Source organism: Lissotriton helveticus, chromosome 6 (assembly GCF_964261635.1).
Source record: "Lissotriton helveticus chromosome 6, aLisHel1.1, whole genome shotgun sequence".
Lineage (NCBI taxonomy): Eukaryota > Metazoa > Chordata > Amphibia > Caudata > Salamandridae > Lissotriton > Lissotriton helveticus.
In genome coordinates, this window is record NC_136067.1 from 382,980,936 (window position 1) to 383,003,584 (window position 22,649).

A 22,649-nucleotide genomic window follows, 5' to 3' on the forward strand; every position below is an offset into this window, starting at 1 on the left:
TACATACATGCCTCCAGTCTTACACCATGACAGACATAACGTACACATAGACAGACTGAACCCCCTACGAGAGGTTCATCCCGTTAAGAATGCGGCCAATGAGTTACAACGAGTGTATGTTTACACCCCCTTAACGAAATTAGAGATTCTTGAAATGAAAAAGATGTTGCCTTGTCATGATAAAGACCCAGGGGGATTTCACCGTGAATTAAAAGACATCCTCCGCATAGGAGATTATACATACGCTGACATTCTGAAGCTATTAAAAGTACTGTTACCTGCAGGGATTTATGAAAAGCTTAAGGAAAAAGACTGGGAAGTGGGTGAGAAAAAGTTAAGTTGGGATGCGTTGGAAACAGAAGAGAAGGGCAGGGCCCCAGGAGTTGGTCTTGGAGAAAGAGCTAGAGAACTACCTGAATTTCTGATACAAGTTTTGCCAAGATTATTGATTACTAAAAAGGAAGATTGGGATGCTATTTCAGCATGTAAACAAAAGCAAGACGAGGACACTAGTGATTTCTATTCTAGATTTGAGAAATGTTTTACTATTAATAGTGGCCTTAAGCCTGGTAGCGAGTCATTTCCACATCTTTTTGTGAGCAAATTAGTAGAGAATTCCTTACCCCAGATCAAGAATAGAGTACTGAAGGTTGAGAGTACTTGGCAAGCAAACAGCCCTTCACAAATGTTACAGATGCTACAGTATCATCAGAATAGGATTAGAGAAGAGCAGGATCATGAAAAGAGACGCATGAAAGAGACAAAAATGAAGGTGCTGGTTGCCCAGACGGTACCGGCGACTTCAAACAAACATAGCACGACACCTGTCAAAGGGAACTGTAATTATTGCAAACAACCAGGTCACTTTGTAAAGGACGTCACTGTTCTGAAACACAACATTGCTACAGGCAAGACAAAAGAGCGACAGTACACTCCTAGACAGAATAACACGCAACAGAACACGCAACAGACAGTAGCGAATTATCCTCCACCACCGCCTGTTCATGCCACACCACAAATGTATCAGCACACACAGTCTGACTATCCAGAATATCAACAGTTCACATGAAACAGCCTCGAGAGGGAAGTAGGCTTGCCCCTTATTGAGGTTCCTGTAGATCAAGAGGGTCCGTATGTACATAGTCGTGTTCTAGGTCAGGATCGAAAGTTTCTGATTGACACAGGGGCGAGCAGAACTACCATCAGTCATGACGAGGTTCCAGGGGCACCTCTCTCGGGCTCACAGAATGTTTCCCTGGGATTTTCAGGAAAGCCTATTGTTAATGAAGTATCAAAACCAGTCTCCCTAGGGGTTGGTCCACTGTCACGTACCACTAACTTGCTACTTACTAAGTCATGTCCAGAAAACTTACTTGGTATGAAGACATTAAAACATCTAGGAGCAGTTATCTGCTGTTCTCCAGAGGGAGTACGCATGTTCTTACGTGATTTTAAGGGACATTATGTACTGACTGATTTTGACCACAGACTCAAGAACGTACCACAGATCCTGTGGGCACAAGGACCGACTGATGTAGGTTACATGGACATTACGCCTCACCATGTCACACTCAAAGCAGGAGTAGTACTTCCACGTATTAGACAATACAAGTTACCACCTGACGCCGAAACAGCATTACTGAAAATAGTTGACGAATTTATTGCACGGGGGGTAGTGGTAGAGACAGTCTCAAATGTATGTAACTCGCCTGTCATTCCTGTCCTTAAAGGATCTGATCCTAGTGTATTGCCAGTGTACCGATTGATTATTGACCTGCGAGAATTGAACAAATGTGTAGTACCGCAATATCCAGTGGTGCCAGACATTTCTTCATTGTTGACTGCTATTGATTCAGAGGCTACTTACTTTACTGTTATCGACTTGAAGAACGCTTTCTTTAGTGTTCCCATTCACCCAGACAGCCAGTACCTGTTTGGATTTTCATTAAGAGGTCGTAGCTTTGTCTTTACACGAGCTCCTCAAGGTTTTACAGAAAGCCCTAGTATTTACAGTCAGGCACTAAAAAGACAGCTAGACAGCATTCACATGCCTTCCAACACTGCGTTACTACAGTATGTGGACGATATCCTGATTACAGCACGTTCAGAAAAAGAATGTGAAAATGCATCACTGACAGTCTTACATTTTCTGGCTGACAAGGGGCACAAGGTGTCCCCTTTGAAGTTGCAATTCTGTGAAAAGCAAGTAGTGTACCTAGGACACTTGCTTTCCAAGGAGGAGAGACAGCTAACACAAGCACGTATACAGCTCATTGCTAACCTTTCACAGCCCAAGACACAAAAGGAAGTACGTGCCTTTATTGGCCTCACTTCATACTGTAGGCAATGGATTCCCCAGTATGCCTTTCTAGCCAAACCACTCATACAGTTAACTACACAGGAGGCAGGGGGGACTGTCCTCCCTTGGACACAAGAACACACCTTGGCATTTGAGGAATTAAAAGGAGCTTTATGTCAAGCGCCAGTGTTAGCGACTCCATGTTACAGCAAACCTTTCATGCTTTTTGTAACTGAAAGAGAAGGAACAGCGTTATCTGTTCTCACACAAGATCAAGCAGGAAAACACAAGCCTTGTGCTTATTTTTCTAGCACACTAGACCCAGTGGCCCAGGCTCTGCCTGCATGCCTGAAATCAGTTGCAGCAACAGCCCTAGCCATAAGACAAAGTGACTCCATAGTGCTGGGTCACCCTCTGACAGTACAGGTCCCACATGCAGTGGAGGTACTCTTAAACAGAACACAAACACAACACTTGACTGTAGCAAGACTGACAGGATATGAACTGACATTATTTCAACCACACATAGAGATCAGACGTTGTAATATTCTGAATCCTGCAACACTTTTGCCCTCAAGTACAGTAAATGCACCATCACATGACTGTGTGGAACTAATGAATATAGTGACAAAGCCAAGACAAGACCTGACAGATATTGCACTTTCAGACCCAGACTTAACGCTCTATGTAGATGGATCATGCATGAGAACGAGTGCAGGAGAGTTAGTAGCGGCCTATGCTGTGACCACTGATAAAGAAGTCATGGAGACACAGAAAATAGACACATTGTCAGCACAAGCAGCAGAGCTCATCGCTCTGACACAAGCCTGCATAAGAGCTAAGCACTTGAAAGTAAACATTTATACTGATTCGCAATATGCCTTTGGCGTTGTTCATGATTTCGGGCTACTATGGAGGGAGAGAGGTTTCCTGACCTCCCATGGGACCAAGATTCAGCATGGCCAGCTTATTCAAGCCCTGTTAGAAGCCATACATTTATCTACAGCCATTGCTATCCTGAAGTGCAAAGCTCACACCAAAGTTACAGACACCATTTCCCAGGGTAATGACCTGGCAGACCGAACGGCTAAACTTACAGCCCAGACAGCCCAGACACCAACAGACACGACAAGGACAGAGGTACCATTACTGACAACATGTATGACAGTCAGGGATCCCACTCAAGACGTACTCAACATACAGACATATGCCACTGCAGATGAGATAAAGAAATGGACTGAACAAGGAGGGGTCCAGACTGACCAAGGTTGGATGACTAAGGGAAAAGGCACATGGTTTCTCCCAGATTCCATGGTACAAATAATCATTAACACAGCCCATAGTCCAGCACACTTAGGAGAAAAAGCAATGTTAGACAGCTTACAGAACATCTGGTTTAACAAGCACATGCGTGCCGCAGCGAAGCAGAAAGTACGAACATGTATGATCTGTTGTCAGTTCAATCCAGGTAAAGGCATCCCGGTGGAACAAGGCGGATTTCATCCTCCTGACCACCCTTTTGAGGTTCTCCAGATGGATTATATCCAAATGGACAGATGTAGAGGTTACAAGTATGTCTTGGTGGTAGTGTGTGCACTATCTAGATGGACAGAAGCTTATCCAGTTCCAGATTATACTGCTGTAACAACAGCCAGACAGTTAGTGCGCGAGTATTTCCCCAGGTATGGATTACCTCGGGTGATCTATTCAGACAATGGCCAGCCATTCTCCTCTGAATTAATGAAACAAGTGTCCCTTCTGTTAGGTTACACATGGAAGTTCCATTGTGTCAGACACCCGGAAGCAGCAGGCCTTGTAGAGAGACATAATCAAACCCTCAAGACAAAATTAGCAAAGGTCTGTGCAGAGAAAGGCGTGGATTGGATGGTAGCCCTGCCGGTTGCCCTCTTTTACATGCGTATGGTAGCACATTCCAGAACAGGCCTATCTCCGTATGAAGTGGTTTTCGGTAGACCGCCAAATATGTGGGGTACGCCTATGCCCAGAAAGATAACTGATGTTGACAGTAACATGCTGACAGATTACCTGGCTTCCTTGATGTCTGCACTACTCTCTTGTCGTTCACAGGTTGCTGCCGCCTTCCCTGACAACACACAGGTCAAGGAACACGCCATAGTCCCAGGGGACTTTGTGTGCATCCGGAATTTTGATCGTTCCAGCCCCCTCGAGCCGCGCTGGAAGACCCCGAAGATGGTGCTTCTTACCACGAGGACCGCACTGAAAGTGGAGGGACGCAAGGGCTGGATCCATGCCCATCACGTTAAGCGCTATTTTGGACAATGTGGAACATTCGAAAAGAACATTGACTTTAATGACACAACAGACTTTGTGCCGCCTTTGCTTGAAAAGATCCCTCAGCAAGAGTATAGGTCCAAGCTTAGATCTAGTAAGTCAGACGTAGTTTAATTGTTTAAGCCCACCCGGTGGTGAATCGGTTAGACCAGTTTCTGACATGTATAAGATCACATATGAGAATAGCAAGATGAGAGATTGCAAGACACTGCAGATACTGCAAGACATTACGCAGCAGATGGATTGTTACCTTGATTATTATTTGATTCTGTGCATTGTTATAATCGGTGTTAGTTTATTGCTACATGTTTTCTTTTTCATTTCCTCACATATACATTCATCCAGTATGCATACGTGACCAGCAATGCAACTGAGTGCTTGGTATGTGGCCAACTACCCCCTTATCAGAAAACAAAGGGAGTTCTGTCGAAATAGATTCTAAAAAAAAAAAAAAAAAAAGATTTTTAGGAAAACATGCCCATTGGATAACATGGCAAATCGCACCTCCGCACAAGACATGCTTTTTCCTCCACTTCCACAGCTCAGATCCTTTTCAAATTTGGCATCACAGTAGATGCCCTACATCCTCACCAAAAAGCAGCCGAATCCCTCCACTGGAACGGGTACGAATTTCCGCTCAAAAACACGCCCCCCCCGAAAACGCCAAACAACGCCAAAATCCCTCAACACCTTGTTAAGCAGCATGTTAAAACAAAACATCTTCAAAACGTTACCTCCAAGCACTTGTAAGAGATCCAGCTCTCTCCTGCCTAACGTAATGACAACATACTCTGCACAAACCATGACCACATGGCGCTATTCACAAGCCATATTTACAAGAAACTCAGCAAGTTATAATAATGACATGCTCTTCATAAACCATATTTTCAAGGAGCTATTTACAGGGAACTTCAGTCTCAGAAGGACTTTCTTCTTTCAAAACGTCACGCCATACCTATTTCATTTGCGGTCAGACAGCTTATGTACATCTGCCCTTAGACTAGGGTGGAACTTGTTATATAGCAGACAGAAACAGCGTGGGAGCAATATACAGATTTCAACAAAGGTTTCTTTTTCTTTGTTGGCCCCGTCCAAAATAGTAAACTGCTACGCAAATTAACAAGAACCCTTGAAGCAGTAGTGAATGTGACTGCATCTGCCCTGGCGACTTGATCCAGGAGCAGTTTGCCATGATAATATCACTGTCTGCAGTGTGGCCTGGCGAAATGATTCTGTATGATCAGCTATACGGTCTCATGAATATAGATGTATCCTGAAGGGTTATGTAGTTGACAAGGAGGGAATGAGGAAAATGATATTTTGCCTGACCAAAAAAAATGTCCACTACATATACCCTATGTTACATTCATGTGCATGTCACCCATGCATATTTCTCGTAGTGGCCTGAATCACTAGGCCTCTGCAAACATGTCCTGCAAGTCAAGTCATCAAAGTCTCCCAAACGTTAAGCTAAAATAAAGGCCCATGTATTTTGCATTCTGCATTGTGCATTTTAAATAAATATCGTACTGAGCCCTTTATTTTATTGTGGTTGAACCACTTTCTGAACTTCTGCCAAGACAGTGTTATGAATAACAGTTATCTGTTTTGCTGTACAGAGTGGCATCCTTGCCCGGTGAGGAAATGTAAACAGAACCCGTTCGCGACAGATAAGGCCTAGCTCTCTGTCTCAGCCCCCATGCAATGAACGGAGAAATATATGCTTTTTCTTTATTTCTAGCGATGAACCTTTGTTTCAGATAAAACATCCCCTGACTCCAGACATCAGTTGTACCAGACGTGCTCAAGTCGCCCTGACACAAGAGATTACTCTGCTAAGCCAAAAGTCAGCTCTCCTCCCATTTACACGTCAATTGCACGCCATGCTCAAAGTTGCACAATTAGGGCAGAGTTCCAGCTGGTCATGCAATCTCCTCCCCTAAGTACCCACCCACCTATGACATCTACCTATCATCTACCTATGACTCATCAAGTGTACGCCCACATGCTCTTATCTCTTTCTTTCTTGCTCGGCCTGGAGCGCTCCTCCCTATGTACAAGGAGAAAATTGTATATATGCTGTTCATTGTTATTGAATGTTAGATTACTCTTCCTGAACCTCAGTGGTGATGGAACATATTCTCCCTTTGACTCGAGTTATTGGAATAAAGCCCATTTTAACTTGGACACCACGGATCCTGTCTCTCATTTGATGCATGATATTTGGTTAATGCCTAGAAATTCTGCCAGGGTAATATTTTATTTACCACACCCCGGTCGAGGGCGCGGTCCACCGCCTTGCGGCGGCGGCAAGAAAAAGGACTCAGGGGTACGTGGGGGGCCGCAGGGCAAAGTTGGCCCCTGCAAAAAGGGGAAAACGGGGGGTGGGTGCTAAGAAGCAACCTTCTCTGGCTTTTATGGAGGGGAAGGGTGGAGCTGTGCGCAGAGTCCCGCGCAATGAGAGCACCGAGGCCTTTGGGCCCTCTGGTGTCACGGGGGACACGGATGCTGCAGGTGGGATTGGGGGCCGGGACCAGTGGGTGGTGCCCCTGAGGTGGGGGGACAGGAGACTTTGGGGGGGGGGGACTCAGAAGGCAGATCATGGCGGGAGGAAGGGGGGGTCAGGGAGGGTGCTGGAGATTTCCCCTCGGCCCGGGGGTATTGGGGCAGTAGTGTCAGGGGGGGATAGGCCCAGCAGAAAGGGGAGGGCACTCGGCGAGGCCCAGGAGGGGTGGGAGCAGAGCGGGCGGGTGGGGGTGCTTCCCAGAGGCACAGCCAAGGGCTGTATCTATGGGGGGTATTGGCAGTGGTGCCCGGAGCAGGGGCAGGTAGGGACAGACAGTGACACTAACCACGGCATGCCGGACCTTCCATTTGCTTTACAGGAACAGCATTCGCGGGGCACATACATGGCAGGCGAGTTGCATGCAGCTCCTCGCTACCGGGAAGAAATGAAGGCAGGGTCCAGGGCAGCCAGCTGGAGCATGGCGAGGGACCACAGTGGCAAAGCTGAGCGGAGGTCTGCGTCGGTCACGGCGGGGCGACAGCCCAGTGGGGCGGAGCAAAAGGCAGGCTGCAGCGGGCAGTCCGACGCCTGATTTGGTAATGAGGGATGAGCAGGTCTTAAAGCTATTGCGCATATTCATGTTGGGTTGCTTGCAGCACGACATTCAGTTCAGGGGAAAGCACGAAAAAGGTGGTGCACGTGGACATGGTCACGAATGGGCGACAGCCCGGAGGAGCAGGGCCCTCCGCGTGGCAGTGACTGAGTACGGGCAGAAGCGGAAGGCTGAAGCCACGATAGACAGGTTGTTGGAGGAGGTCAGATTCACGTGGGTAATGAGAATAGAGGAAGAGAGGGGATGGGAGGACATCCCACTGGATTTTGATGAGGTTAGTCAAGAAGAGGGGGAGATACTAGACGAAGAAGGGGGGAACCAGTAATTTTGTGCCTAGTCAGTTACAGGACTCGAGACTGGATGCAGAGTATGCGGCGACGGCTCGGATGTCTCCACCCTCTTCGACACTGGTTAGGCGGTTGGATCCGGTGAAGACACCGACCTTGATGCCAGGTAAGATAGGAGGGCGGGTCGGCATGGATAACACAAAACGGAGGGTAGTCCACAGGGACGGATACACGGGGGGATGAGTGGGATAGCGGGATCAAATTATGCAAGGGTAGGTAAGTTGGAGACACAAGGGTGGGTACTGACGGGCAGACGGTGGTCAAGGAGGCAGAGAAGGGCGGTGTAGGGGGATCGACGGACGAAACAGCACAGAAGGACACAGAAGCGGTGAAGTGTACAGGTGACAGAAGTGAAGGGGGGCTGGTCAGGTGGCGGAAGGCAAGGAAAGCAAGGAGATCAGATTGCCAAAATTGCCGTACATGGGGGTGACAAAACCGTTGAGAGCACACCTCATGTTTGCCACAAAGGAAAAAATATGGAAGGGCGAATATGTAGATATGTTGAAGTTGCTGTTTAGGGAATTGCGATCTAAGAAGGGATCAAAAGAAGAAGAACTGGAGTTGTACCTGCGACCCAGGGTACCCATGACTATAGAGAACTGGAAGGTAGCCTTTTTAATTTTTGCAAGTGTGTACTGCGAGAAGTACCCAGATAGGTCCATGGCTTTGTTTAAATACATGGACGTAGTAAGGAGGGCACATCTGACGTACGGGGGCTACGCTTGGTCACACTATGACGAAGAATTTCGGGCCAGGCTCGCTTGGGACCCGGAGGCAAACTGGGTGGAGAGCGAGTCCGACCTCTACCAGCAGCCCATGGGGGCGGTGAAGTTTGAAAAGACAACTTACACGGCCAGCGGGTTGCCTTTGGTCTATTGCCCCTTAGCAAAACTGCCCCACCTGGGGGGGGGGGGGCGGTGGGATACATGCAAAAGCCCGCAGGGGGAGGTCTGGGGGCCTGTTGGGATTACAACAAGGGGACATGCGCACAAGACTACTGCAGATTTCGGCACAAGTGCTCAAAATGCGCGGGAAGACACCCTCTGGTGAAGTGCTTTGGGCCAGTATACGCAGGACAAGGTCACTCTGGGGGGGGCAGGGGCCACAGCAGCAGAATGCCTGCAGTGGACAGCAGGGGATGGGAGGCAGAAGAGGTGGAGGGGTGCAGGGCTATATGGGCAAAGGCTCATACACCCAATAACCTGGTTTGCTTAGAGTCCTGGCTCGCACATTACCCAAACAAGCAGGACTCGCAGATTCTCAGTGCAGGTTTCAGAGAGGGTTTTAGATTGGGTTATGAAGGACTAAGGTTAGCGCGATAAGCCGAGAACCTAAAATCAGTGGCAGCTCACAAACCAGTTGTTTGGGAGAAATTGCAAAAAGAGGTACATGGAGGGGCCGTTTGCAATCAACCCAATCAGGAATTTGATTATTTCCCTGGTCGGGGTGGTTCCAAAAAAGGAGAGAGGACAGTATTGTTTGATCCAACACTTGTCATGGCCGCAAGGGGGGTCAGTAAACGATTTCATTCCTGATGACTTGACGACAGTCTCTTACTCTTCAGTGGACGTAGCTAGGGCCCTGGTGGAAAGGGTAGGAAACGGGCGGAAATGGCAAAATGCACTATTAAGGCCGCTTTCTGGGTCTTGCTAGTACACCCGGAGGACTTTCAGTTGCTGGGCATTCAAGTCGACTGCAACATTTTTGTGGATAAGGCGTTACCCATTGGTTGCTTCATATCATGTGCGCTGTTTGAGAAGTTCAGTTAATTTTTGCAGTGGGTTTTCTGTTGGAAAACGAGAAAAGATACGGTGACACACTATCTTGATGACTTCTTCCAGGTGGGCTGGCCTGGTTCGACGGACTGACTGCCAGCAGCAGCTGGACAGTTTCCAGAAGCTCATGGGGACACTGGGTGTCCCCTTGGCACCAGAGAAGACACAAGGTCCAAGCAAGGTTTTGTCATTTCTCTGGATCGAACTGGATTCTGTGGCCATGGAGGCCAGGTTGCCGGAGGATAAGAAATTGCACATGAGGCTGTTGATCGATGATATTCTGGCCAGAAAGAAAGTGACAGTGAGAACGGTCCAAATGTTACTGGGGCATTTGAATTTTGCATGGAGGGTGGTGAAAGCGAGACGGACATTTTGCAGGAGACTGGGCAGGTCACTGGCAGACCTCACACTGCCACACACCATATGCGTTTGTCGGCAGGGACGAAGGAAGACCTAAGAATGTGGTGCAAACTTTGGGAGGGTTTAAATGGGATACCCATGACAGCTCCAGAAGAGTGGGGTTGGGATGCTCAGATATTCTCTGATGCAGCAGGATCCAGGGGTTTTGGTTTGGATTCGCAGGGAAAATGGTGTGCCGAAGAGTGGCCAAACCATTGTAAAAATGGAGGCAGCATTGCTTTCCTTGAATTGTTTCTGCCTGTGGGACAGAGCCTAGTGCACAAAAAGGTCACTTTCAGGGTGGACAACATGGCAGTGGTGCAGGTAGTCAACAGCAAGTCCGCGAGGGATGAGCAGGTCTTAAATCTATTGCGCATATTCATGTTGGGTTGCTTGCAGCACAACATTCAGTTCAGGGGAAAGCACGTACCAGGTGTAGACAATGACATTGCGGATGCTTTGTCTCGTTTGCAGTGGGAGAGTTTCCATGGGCTCCCACGGAGGCGGAAACGCACAGGACGCCGGTGCCCGACGGGATGTGGTCCGTAGGAGAAAAAGGATGCTGCAACGGGTGGTAGGGTCTCTAGCACCTTCCACGAGGAAGGCTATGAGCTCGTGAGGCAGGAATTTCTGCAGGGAGGTGCAAAGAAGAGAGTTGGGACTTGGGCCAGGGAAGAGGACGTTGTTCAGCTAATTTTGGACTTAATTGGGAAGGGTTTGTTGGAGGTTACTATAGCGGCAAACCGGGCAGGGATATCCTTCATGGGCAAGCTACTGTGGGGTTATTCTCCAACGGCAGGCGAGCTGGGGAAGAGGTTGATAGAGGGTTGGGTCGGGGATTCGGGTAGAGGACAGCGGGTTAGGTTACCAGTGACCAATGTGCTATGGGGCAGATTGATAGCAGTGTTGCAGTGAGGTGTGCTGCGACTGGCAGGAGGTGATACTGTTTTCGGCGTTAATGTCTTGGCTTTACGGTGGAGCTTTCTGCGTGTCGGAGTTGCTGGGAAGGAAAGGGGTTCCAGGGCTGCAATGGGAGGAAGTACAGGAGTGCGAAACAGGGAGTGGTGCAGTTTCCATCTTCTTGAGGCACTCGAAGACAGATCAAAGGGGGATGAGGAGGTCGGTGATGCTGTGGGCTACAGAGGATCCTATAACCTGCCCGGTGAGATGGGGTGCCTTTTGCGGGGGTGCAATCAGGGAGGGTGGGGACAGTTTTCTACAGGTCATCGGGCGGGAAGTCACAGCAGCGCAGCTTCTTTGGGTGATGAGGCGGGAGTTACAGTTAGTTGGGGAGGTGCCTGAGGCTTTTGGCACTCACTCTTTCAAGATTGGGGTGGCTTCAGACCCGGCAAGTTTGGGGTCAGTGAGGTTGAAGCAACTGGGACGTTGGTCATCAGATTGGTATAAATGCTATATCAAAGCGTGGAGGAGGGTGGTGAGGAAGTAGAGGGTCATGTAAAGCTTTCCTCACGCATGTGTCTTTGCAGGTGCAGTGACTGGGCCGGAATCGGAGGCGATCACTATCTAGATCGTTTGGCATTCGTTTGTAAAGTGGGCAGAAAGACACAAATGTAACAAAGGAAAAGGAGTAAATTTGGGTTTGGACCCGGTTTTGTTTAAAGTTAGTTGGCACAGGAAGGGAGGCACGCGTTGGCACAAGCTTTTCCCTCTTTTAAACAAGTTGCTGCACTGTCACATTTGCCCAGATGTTCTTGTTCTTCACTTTTGGGAGAATGATTTGGTGGTTTGCAAAAGGTTGTCTCTGTTGAAGCAGATGAAGAGTGATTTGAGGGAGATCAAGAGGCAATGTTCTGGGTGCTTTTTAATTTGGAATGAGTTCATTCCCAGAAGGCATTGGAGAGGGGCTGAGCGGCCGGTGGCCATTGATAAGGCCAGGAGGAAGATAAACAGAGAGAGGAGGGTGTTTTGTAGCGAGGCAGGTTTTGCCAGGGTGGAGCACCCAGAGTTAAAATATGTGACGAGGATTACCCAGCACACATGTATTCGACCAAACATTTTTTCAGGGATGACGGAGAACATTTGTCACGCTTCGGGATGGAGTTATATTTGATTCAGATAAAGGAAGATTTAGATTCTGCACTGGACATCAGGCGGTACCCTAGACAAGGCCTAAAGGGGGGTGGGGGGGATCAGAAATGTCGTAAGGACTATTTCTGAGTAGCATTGGTTACCTATTTTTGGCCAGTTTGTTACTGTTTCATTTTTGGTTGGGGACAGGTAGGTAATGAGGTTAGCATAGGTTATACTTAGTTAGAGAAGATGTTACAGGGTTTAAGGGTTTAAAGTTATTGATCGAGTAGGTAGATCTTTAGAGAGGTTGAGAAGCAGGTTACTAAGTTTTTAAAGAGACGAATGTTATTGATTAAGTTGGGGTATGTTAAATAAATTGCAACTGTGTTTGGGAAAACATTAGGGGTGGGGGGAGGTGGATATGTAGATGTTTTTGTATAGTTAGCTATAGTTTTGTAAGGCAAAGGCCAAGGTTATGTTATGTAAGGTGCACTTGTCTTCAATAAAAGTGGCCTTTTTCACACTAATGGTGAGTCAAATTGTGGTTCGTTCACTACACTTCAGCCCAAAGGCTCACCCCTTCTGTCCCTTTCCTTCTTGCTAACCCAGCTCTTTGCCCCCTGTCATTTTTGCCCTTATGCATCTCTGGGCTCTGACTCTATACTGTTAACTCAGTCCTGCCAAGTATCACGCATCAGGTGTGACACTCACGGATTTCAGTGCGGTGTTCCGCATCAAAGAAATGCATTGTCACGCATTTTTCCGACTCGCCAGCTCGCGCCACCGGCGGCGTCTGCACGGCTCCTGCTTTTCCGACATACGTGCTGCCAGTGCCAGCAGCTGCTCTTCATAAATATTTAATCACATGTCATGAGATGACTCAGACTGCTCTTAGCTCGTGGCTGTAAGTGAGAGCGCGGCAGCGCTAGCGGCTACAATGTACAATCCTCGTGCTGGCTCCAGGCTGGCGCTGCAGTTTCCTGCCGCGCCGTGGCTTAAGCTTGACACACAGTTGCTGCAATTAATTACGGGGGGTGGGGGCCCTTGCCGTCACGTCTGGAGGAAAAGGAAGTAGTTGATTTTGGAAAAGGTGATGGACAGAGTTTCTGAATGATGCAGAATACTCTTACCAAGTCAATAGATCATGGTTTTAATCCATCACTGTTTTTTAGCTCACTGCACCATCCCAGCTCAGAACCTGGCTATATGCAAATTAGTCTGTTCCTGTCCCAGTGCATGATGGGAACAGGGCAAACCAAACTACCAAGCCAATTCTTATACTGGGAAGGAAACAAGCTTCCGGGGACCGGTTTCTGGCATCACAGCCTTCTTCGGCCCGGCTTGCTTGAATCCTGATGGTGCAATGAGCAAGGGACTCACGTCTGAGTATACCCTCCCACACATAGTGTGGATAAAATCGATTTTGGAAAAGGTGATGGACAGAGTTTCTGAATGATGCAGAATACTCTTACCAAGTCAATAGATCATGGTTTTAATCCATCACTGTTTTTTAGCTCACTGCACCATCCCAGCTCAGAACCTGGCTATATGCAAATTAGTCTGTTCCTGTCCCAGTGCATGATGGGAACAGGGCAAACCAAACTACCAAGCCAATTCTTATACTGGGAAGGAAACAAGCTTCCGGGGACCGGTTTCTGGCATCACAGCCTTCTTCGGCCCGGCTTGCGTGAATCCTGATGGTGCAATGAGCAAGGGACTCACGTCTGAGTATACCCTCCCACACATAGTGTGGATAAAATCGATTTTGGAAAAGGTGATGGACAGAGTTTCTGAATGATGCAAAATACTCTTACCAAGTCAATAGATCATGGTTTTAATCCATCACTGTTTTTTAGCTCACTGCACCATCCCAGCTCAGAACCTGGCTATATGCAAATTAGTCTGTTCCTGTCCCAGTGCATGATGGGAACAGGGCAAACCAAACTACCAAGCCAATTCTTATACTGGGAAGGAAACAAGCTTCCGGGGACCGGTTTCTGGCATCACAGCCTTCTTCGGCCCGGCTTGCTTGAATCCTGATGGTGCAATGAGCAAGGGACTCACGTCTGAGTATACCCTCCCACACATAGTTTGGATAAAATCGATTTTGGAAAAGGTGATGGACAGAGTTTCTGAATGATGCAGAATACTCTTACCAAGTCAATAGATCATGGTTTTAATCCATCACTGTTTTTTAGCTCACTGCACCATCCCAGCTCAGAACCTGGCTATATGCAAATTAGTCTGTTCCTGTCCCAGTGCATGATGGGAACAGGGCAAACCAAACTACCAAGCCAATTCTTATACTGGGAAGGAAACAAGCTTCCGGGGACCGGTTTCTGGCATCACAGCCTTCTTCGGCCCGGCTTGCTTGAATCCTGATGGTGCAATGAGCAAGGGACTCACGTCTGAGTATACCCTCCCACACATAGTGTGGATAAAATCGATTTTGGAAAAGGTGATGGACAGAGTTTCTGAATGATGCAGAATACTCTTACCAAGTCAATAGATCATGGTTTTAATCCTCACTGTTTTTTAGCTCACTGCACCATCCCAGCTCAGAACCTGGCTATATGCAAATTAGTCTGTTCCTGTCCCAGTGCATGATGGGAACAGGGCAAACCAAACTACCAAGCCAATTCTTATACTGGGAAGGAAACAAGCTTCCGGGGACCGGTTTCTGGCATCACAGCCTTCTTCGGCCCGGCTTGCTTGAATCCTGATGGTGCAATGAGCAAGGGACTCACGTCTGAGTATACCCTCCCACACATAGTGTGGATAAAATCGATTTTGGAAAAGGTGATGGACAGAGTTTCTGAATGATGCAGAATACTCTTACCAAGTCAATAGATCATGGTTTTAATCCATCACTGTTTTTTAGCTCACTGCACCATCCCAGCTCAGAACCTGGCTATATGCAAATTAGTCTGTTCCTGTCCCAGTGCATAATGGGAACAGGGCAAACCAAACTACCAAGCCAATTCTTATACTGGGAAGGAAACAAGCTTCCGGGGACCGGTTTCTGGCATCACAGCCTTCTTCGGCCCGGCTTGCTTGAATCCTGATGGTGCAATGAGCAAGGGACTCACGTCTGAGTATACCCTCCCACACATAGTGTGGATAAAATCGATTTTGGAAAAGGTGATGGTAAGAGTATTCTGCATCATTCAGAAACTCTGTCCATCACCTTTTCCAAAATCGATTTTATCCACACTATGTGTGGGAGGGTATACTCAGACGTGAGTCCCTTGCTCATTGCACCATCAGGATTCAAGCAAGCCGGGCCGAAGAAGGCTGTGATGCCAGAAACCGGTCCCCGGAAGCTTGTTTCCTTCCCAGTATAAGAATTGGCTTGGTAGTTTGGTTTGCCCTGTTCCCATCATGCACTGGGACAGGAACAGACTAATTTGCATATAGCCAGGTTCTGAGCTGGGATGGTGCAGTGAGCTAAAAAACAGTGATGGATTAAAACCATGATCTATTGACTTGGTAAGAGTATTCTGCATCATTCAGAAACTCTGTCCAAGTCAATAGATCATGGTTTTAATCCATCACTGTTTTTTAGCTCACTGCACCATCCCAGCTCAGAACCTGGCTATATGCAAATTAGTCTGTTCCTGTCCCAGTGCATGATGGGAACAGGGCAAACCAAACTACCAAGCCAATTCTTATACTGGGAAGGAAACAAGCTTCCGGGGACCGGTTTCTGGCATCACAGCCTTCTTCGGCCCGGCTTGCTTGAATCCTGATGGTGCAATGAGCAAGGGACTCACGTCTGAGTATACCCTCCCACACATAGTGTGGATAAAATCGATTTTGGAAAAGGTGATGGACAGAGTTTCTGAATGATGCAGAATACTCTTACCAAGTCAATAGATCATGGTTTTAATCCATCACTGTTTTTTAGCTCACTGCACCATCCCAGCTCAGAACCTGGCTATATGCAAATTAGTCTGTTCCTGTCCCAGTGCATGATGGGAACAGGGCAAACCAAACTACCAAGCCAATTCTTATACTGGGAAGGAAACAAGCTTCCGGGGACCGGTTTCTGGCATCACAGCCTTCTTCGGCCCGGCTTGCTTGAATCCTGATGGTGCAATGAGCAAGGGACTCACGTCTGAGTATACCCTCCCACACATAGTGTGGATAAAATCGATTTTGGAAAAGGTGATGGACAGAGTTTCTGAATGATGCAGAATACTCTTACCAAGTCAATAGATCATGGTTTTAATCCATCACTGTTTTTTAGCTCACTGCACCATCCCAGCTCAGAACCTGGCTATATGCAAATTAGTCTGTTCCTGTCCCAGTGCATGATGGGAACAGGGCAAACCAAACTACCAAGCCAATTCTTATACTGGGAAGGAAACAAGCTTCCGGGGACCGGTTTCTGGCATCACAGCCTTCTTCGGCCCGGCTTGCTTGAATCCTGATGGTGCAATGAGCAAGGGACTCACGTCTGAGTATACCCTCCCACACATAGTGTGGATAAAATCGATTTTGGAAAAGGTGATGGACAGAGTTTCTGAATGATGCAGAATACTCTTACCAAGTCAATAGATCATGGTTTTAATCCATCACTGTTTTTTAGCTCACTGCACCATCCCAGCTCAGAACCTGGCTATATGCAAATTAGTCTGTTCCTGTCCCAGTGCATGATGGGAACAGGGCAAACCAAACTACCAAGCCAATTCTTATACTGGGAAGGAAACAAGCTTCCGGGGACCGGTTTCTGGCATCACAGCCTTCTTCGGCCCGGCTTGCTTGAATCCTGATGGTGCAATGAGCAAGGGACTCACGTCTGAGTATACCCTCCCACACATAGTGTGGATAAAATCGATTTTGGAAAAGGTGATGGACAGAGTTTCTGAATGATGCAGAATACTCTTACCAAGTCAATAGATCATGGTTTTAATCCATCACTGTTTTTTAGCTCACTGCACCATCCCAGCTCAGAACCTGGCTATATGCAAATTAGTCTGTTCCTGTCCCAGTGCATGATGGGAACAGGGCAAACCAAACTACCAAGCCAATTCTTATACTGGGAAGGAAACAAGCTTCCGGGGACCGGTTTCTGGCATCACAGCCTTCTTCGGCCCGGCTTGCTTGAATCCTGATGGTGCAATGAGCAAAGGACTCACGTCTGAGTATACCCTCCCACACATAGTGTGGATAAAATCGATTTTGGAAAAGGTGATGGACAGAGTTTCTGAATGATGCAGAATACTCTTACCAAGTCAATAGATCATGGTTTTAATCCATCACTGTTTTTTAGCTCACTGCACCATCCCAGCTCAGAACCTGGCTATATGCAAATTAGTCTGTTCCTGTCCCAGTGCATGATGGGAACAGGGCAAACCAAACTACCAAGCCAATTCTTATACTGGGAAGGAAACAAGCTTCCGGGGACCGGTTTCTGGCATCACAGCCTTCTTCGGCCCGGCTTGCTTGAATCCTGATGGTGCAATGAGCAAGGGACTCACGTCTGAGTATACCCTCCCACACATAGTGTGGATAAAATCGATTTTGGAAAAGGTGATGGACAGAGTTTCTGAATGATGCAGAATACTCTTACCAAGTCAATAGATCATGGTTTTAATCCATCACTGTTTTTTAGCTCACTGCACCATCCCAGCTCAGAACCTGGCTATATGCAAATTAGTCTGTTCCTGTCCCAGTGCATGATGGGAACAGGGCAAACCAAACTACCAAGCCAATTCTTATACTGGGAAGGAAACAAGCTTCCGGGGACCGGTTTCTGGCATCACAGCCTTCTTCGGCCCGGCTTGCTTGAATCCTGATGGTGCAATGAGCAAGGGACTCACGTCTGAGTATACCCTCCCACACATAGTGTGGATAAAATCGATTTTGGAAAAGGTGATGGACAGAGTTTCTGAATGATGCAGAATACTCTTACCAAGTCAATAGATCATGGTTTTAATCCATCACTGTTTTTTAGCTCACTGCACCATCCCAGCTCAGAACCTGGCTATATGCAAATTAGTCTGTTCCTGTCCCAGTGCATGATGGGAACAGGGCAAACCAAACTACCAAGCCAATTCTTATACTGGGAAGGAAACAAGCTTCCGGGGACCGGTTTCTGGCATCACAGCCTTCTTCGGCCCGGCTTGCTTGAATCCTGATGGTGCAATGAGCAAGGGACTCACGTCTGAGTATACCCTCCCACACATAGTGTGGATAAAATCGATTTTGGAAAAGGTGATGGACAGAGTTTCTGAATGATGCAGAATACTCTTACCAAGTCAATAGATCATGGTTTTAATCGGAAAAGGAAGTAGTGACACTGAGGCAGAAGCGGCCACAGCGGGGGAATCAAATCGAGTCAGGGAGTCCTCGCCTTGGCGTTCTGCACAGCAGTTTAAAAGCTGTGCCAGTCCGACCATCTGGGAATTAAATGAAAATAACGAGCATTGCTACCGAGTGGCCAGCATTACATTATGACGGTAATTAACACAACTCAATGTAACTCGATCTGGCCACGCTCGTATCTGCACGTTTTAGGTGAGTTAATATTGAAGAGCATCAATGAAAGAAAACCTTCTTCGTAGGCCCGGGTTCTTTAAACAAACAGAGGGACTCGACCAGAATGTTAAAAAGCCATTTGTACAGTGATTTGTATTTAAATAGCGCGTCCTACCTCTTTCGCTGCAGTAAACAAGTACACATCAGGTGTTATCCGCCAATTTAACTGTAATACTCTGTTCACTTTGGAAAGGATTGAAGGCGAAGGCCCTGACCGTGACTAGGAAGTTAATGTCGGAATTCGGGATACGCGATAATTATGTCACGCTATCATTCTTCCTGTCAGATTTCACAAAATAATAAAAACTAGCAAAATGTATAAGGGGTGGTGATGGGGCTGTGGGGTACGTCTGGTAAAAAAAGCAAATTTTTGTGTTATAAATATTGAATCTGCCTATTATGCTTCCTCTCCTGGACCACAATTTGGAAAATAAGGTACTTACCACACCCAATAAATACCTGACCCCAAAGTAACAGCATTTATTTGTGCAGTAAAAACAGAACACGTTATCCGCCATGTTTCAGGAGAAAACATTTAAGCCATTCTGCCAGTTGGAGAATATGTGTTGCTTGAGGCTGCTGTAATGGCCGACTACGGAAGCATGTGGAAGTTAAAACACAATCAATTAAACAGGTGCCGAAATCAATACGGAGGCCCTTATCATGTTGAAAGATACAGATTTATTAGCTCTTCTTAAAGGAACATTTTCAAGTCTGCCCGAAATGAATATGGAAAAGGTATGGAAGTGTTTTGGGCCCTGTCATTCCAGTCAAATGAATACAATATCTGTCCAGAACACTCATGCATGGCTCTGAAAGCTGAGAAATTAGAGAGATGTGCTCCAGTGGCCAAATTGTTGACTATGGGACCAGATTTCATATATTGTCCTTGCAGCTGAACAATTTTGCACCAACCCTTGCACCAAAGAAGTCGTGCAAGAGCAACAGTTGCCCCAGCTTCGAGTAAGTTCAATAGGACAGAGCTCGACCTGAGGGGACCAACACTATATATGATGCAATTACCAGCAAAAAAAAATCAGGAATTTTGAAAGATTAGCCCGTGACCATTGTTCCCAGTAAGCTGCGCGTGCCTACTGGTCTCTCCTCCAGCAAGCAGTGTGACATTTGAAGCGCACACTACAGGAGGTTAGTTCATCAGCAAGTGCCTCATGCACTTGCTGTATTTCTTTTGTTGAAAGGGCGTGGCTGCAGGACAGATTGTAAGCCTTTGCGAAAGTATTCATGTTAATCGTAGCGCTCATCATGCGCTGCAATTAACATGATTACTTTAACAAAGGCTTACAATCTGTCCCGCAGCTGCGTCCTTTCAACAAAAGAAATGCAAAGTAGTGAGGCGGACGTGAAATTGCAGTGAGTGCTCTTTATCAAGGCAGCGCAGAGCTGCTGTGCTTGCATCACAGTAAAGTGGTCCCGTGACCGGTGATCACTTTGCATATTTTTATGATATTATTGTATATGAATGTGTGCTTGTATAATCCCCAGTTGGGATGCCCCCACGTGGCCTTCATGTTTGTGTATGCTGTTTTACACACACGTCTGGTCACCAGCACCTCAGTACATTCTGATAGACCACACTGGTGACGTGTGTGCAAAGTTGTATTACACTTTCACTGTAAAGCGCTGCGTGGTGTTATTACCACTGCCTAACACGACGAGGTGGTGTTACCTTTCATGCTAATAAAAATGTGCTTTAGTGCCCTCACGCACAGTGACAGTCTTGATCACCTTCTGAGCTGCCGTCTGCCTGCCCTGTTACAGCGAGTAACTGCTACCTGACAGTTTTAAGCTACGTTAGTAGTCACCCCACTAACTCTTTTTGGGTCGGGGGAATTTGAGAGCCACTGTGGTGCCTGTCAACTTAACTTCTCAGCATGCCGAGTGTCACTAAGTCAGTAGAGCCTGTAGGGACAGGCTGTGGCTGATGTGATGGCGACTGCTACCAGCGGGGCTTGGCAGGTACTGGGCATGGGCACGCTGGACCTGGGCAGACTGCTCTGTCAGCTAATGATTTTCTTGATAAGCTTCTTTTCTCTTGCCATAATACAGCCTGTGGCATATGATGCGACCCTTCGTCTTTATTTTGCTTGCCAGAAAGTATCACTCATAGTGGTTAAAATGTCACTCATATTTACACTGAAATTATGATATTGTCACCCATAGCAATCTGAAACCTTGGCAGCTATGTTGCCCCTCATTCCCCCACATCTGTGCCCCCTTTTCTTTCTCTGTCCCCATGCAGTCTGTCCCTATCATGTTGTTCCTCCCCTGTGCTCGGTTAAGTGTCACACAATGTAAGTGTCACATATAATGCAGTACATGTCACACAGAAGTACACTGAAACATGAAAATGTCACACGTGGCCAAACGGAAATTGGCAACTAAGAAATAAGCAAAATCGTCTAAAGCCGGAATTTGTTGTCCTTATCTGAATAAACTTCAAACAGTAAATATAAACACAAAACACTTTTAAAAGTGTTTAAGAGCTGCGTTAACAATCCCTGAATAAGTCAACAAAAGCAGAAAAGTCATGTTTCAAATCAATACATAAGATTTCATTTAAAATCCTATTTAGTATCATGTCCGGGCCTATTGCAGACTCTTAAACAGCTAAAGTCAGGTATTTTTCCTTTCGTTGGCATGTATGAGGTAGCAACCTGCCGCCTAAAGAATGTAACCTCCCACCCCACCCGTATTACTTCCAACAGGTTTTACCTGCATTTCATGAGGAAGCCTGCAGTTACAAACCTCCACCGCGCCTCCCTTACCAAAGTGCCCCATAAACATGCATCGCATCGATCTCCGCAGAATAATTGTCCTTAAACAGATTATGTTCTTTCCTTAGCTATAATAGTAAGTATCACGCACTGCACCCCCTCGATAAGGCACCGGCCCTGGCGTATACTATTATAAACAGTTACAAGATGGAATTGTGACTTTTTATTAACTATATCTTTTGATATTTTAATCAAAATGAAATAATTCTCATCTTATTTTCGTAATAGCTGCTCCATTCCAATATGGCCACCAAAGAGCGACTGGCAGCCCCTCGCTTTTCTTTCTAGCTCTGCGACTTAAAAAATCACTGTCGGTTAGATACCCGGCAACCTGCGCCAACTCTGCGACCTCGAGGGGTTCGTCTGTTTCTAAACAAATTCGCTTCTAGGCGGGTAGCTGACATCGCAAACACCAGGGAAATGTTTTACCTGCGTAATAGAATCCCCGAATAGGACTACTCGTGGAAAAGAAATCATTTTGCTGCAGATGCTGCTCATCCTCCACCCGCAACTCCGGTTCGCTTCACACTGCACTTGCGAGTGAAATCACTCACCGCTTTCCTGCATTGTTCGCAGTTAGTGCCTCCCTTTCAGTTAAAGCAGGAAATCACCTGTCAATCAAAAATCTGTAGTCACGGTGGCATTTTATGAGTCCCTTTGCGTCACTCTTGCACAACACAATGTGGTGCAAGCGTGACCTAAGTGAAATATGAGATTTATGAAGGCACGCATGGTTTCATTAATCTAAATTAATGTAATGCAGTGCAAATGTCATTACTCTGTGTTAAGTTTCATTACTCTGCGCCAGGGAGGCGTTTTCATGGGTGTTCCCATGCGTTATCCACTGATTTTGACCCATCCCCAGTTTTTCAAGAAGTTACTTATGGGATGCTCCAAAAAGGTACACCTCATCAGGAGAGGCGTAACAAGATGTATCTTTATTTGTCATAGTTTTTTCACTCTTTCTCTGTGTGCTACAGGCTGTGTGCTGCATTCTGCAGCACACAGAGAAAGAGAATCTTCTAAGG

General features: G+C 46.8%; 1 protein-coding gene across 2 annotated transcripts in view; it reads right to left on the reverse strand.

Moving 5' to 3' along the window:
- IAH1 (isoamyl acetate hydrolyzing esterase 1 (putative)) overlaps positions 1 to 22,225 on the reverse strand; it is a 264,357-nt gene extending 242,132 nt beyond the window's left edge. Inside the window, exon 1 of one of the 2 annotated variants that reach the window (XM_078646786.1) lies at positions 22,051 to 22,225. In XM_078646786.1, the coding sequence (XP_078502912.1) occupies positions 22,051 to 22,119 (69 nt within the window). In that variant the 5' untranslated portion in view covers positions 22,120 to 22,225. Of the gene's footprint in view, positions 1 to 21,559; positions 21,632 to 22,050 lie in introns of those variants that run through there. The other variant, XM_078646785.1, reaches the window with a different exon arrangement.
- Positions 22,226 to 22,649: the final 424 nt, after the last annotated feature.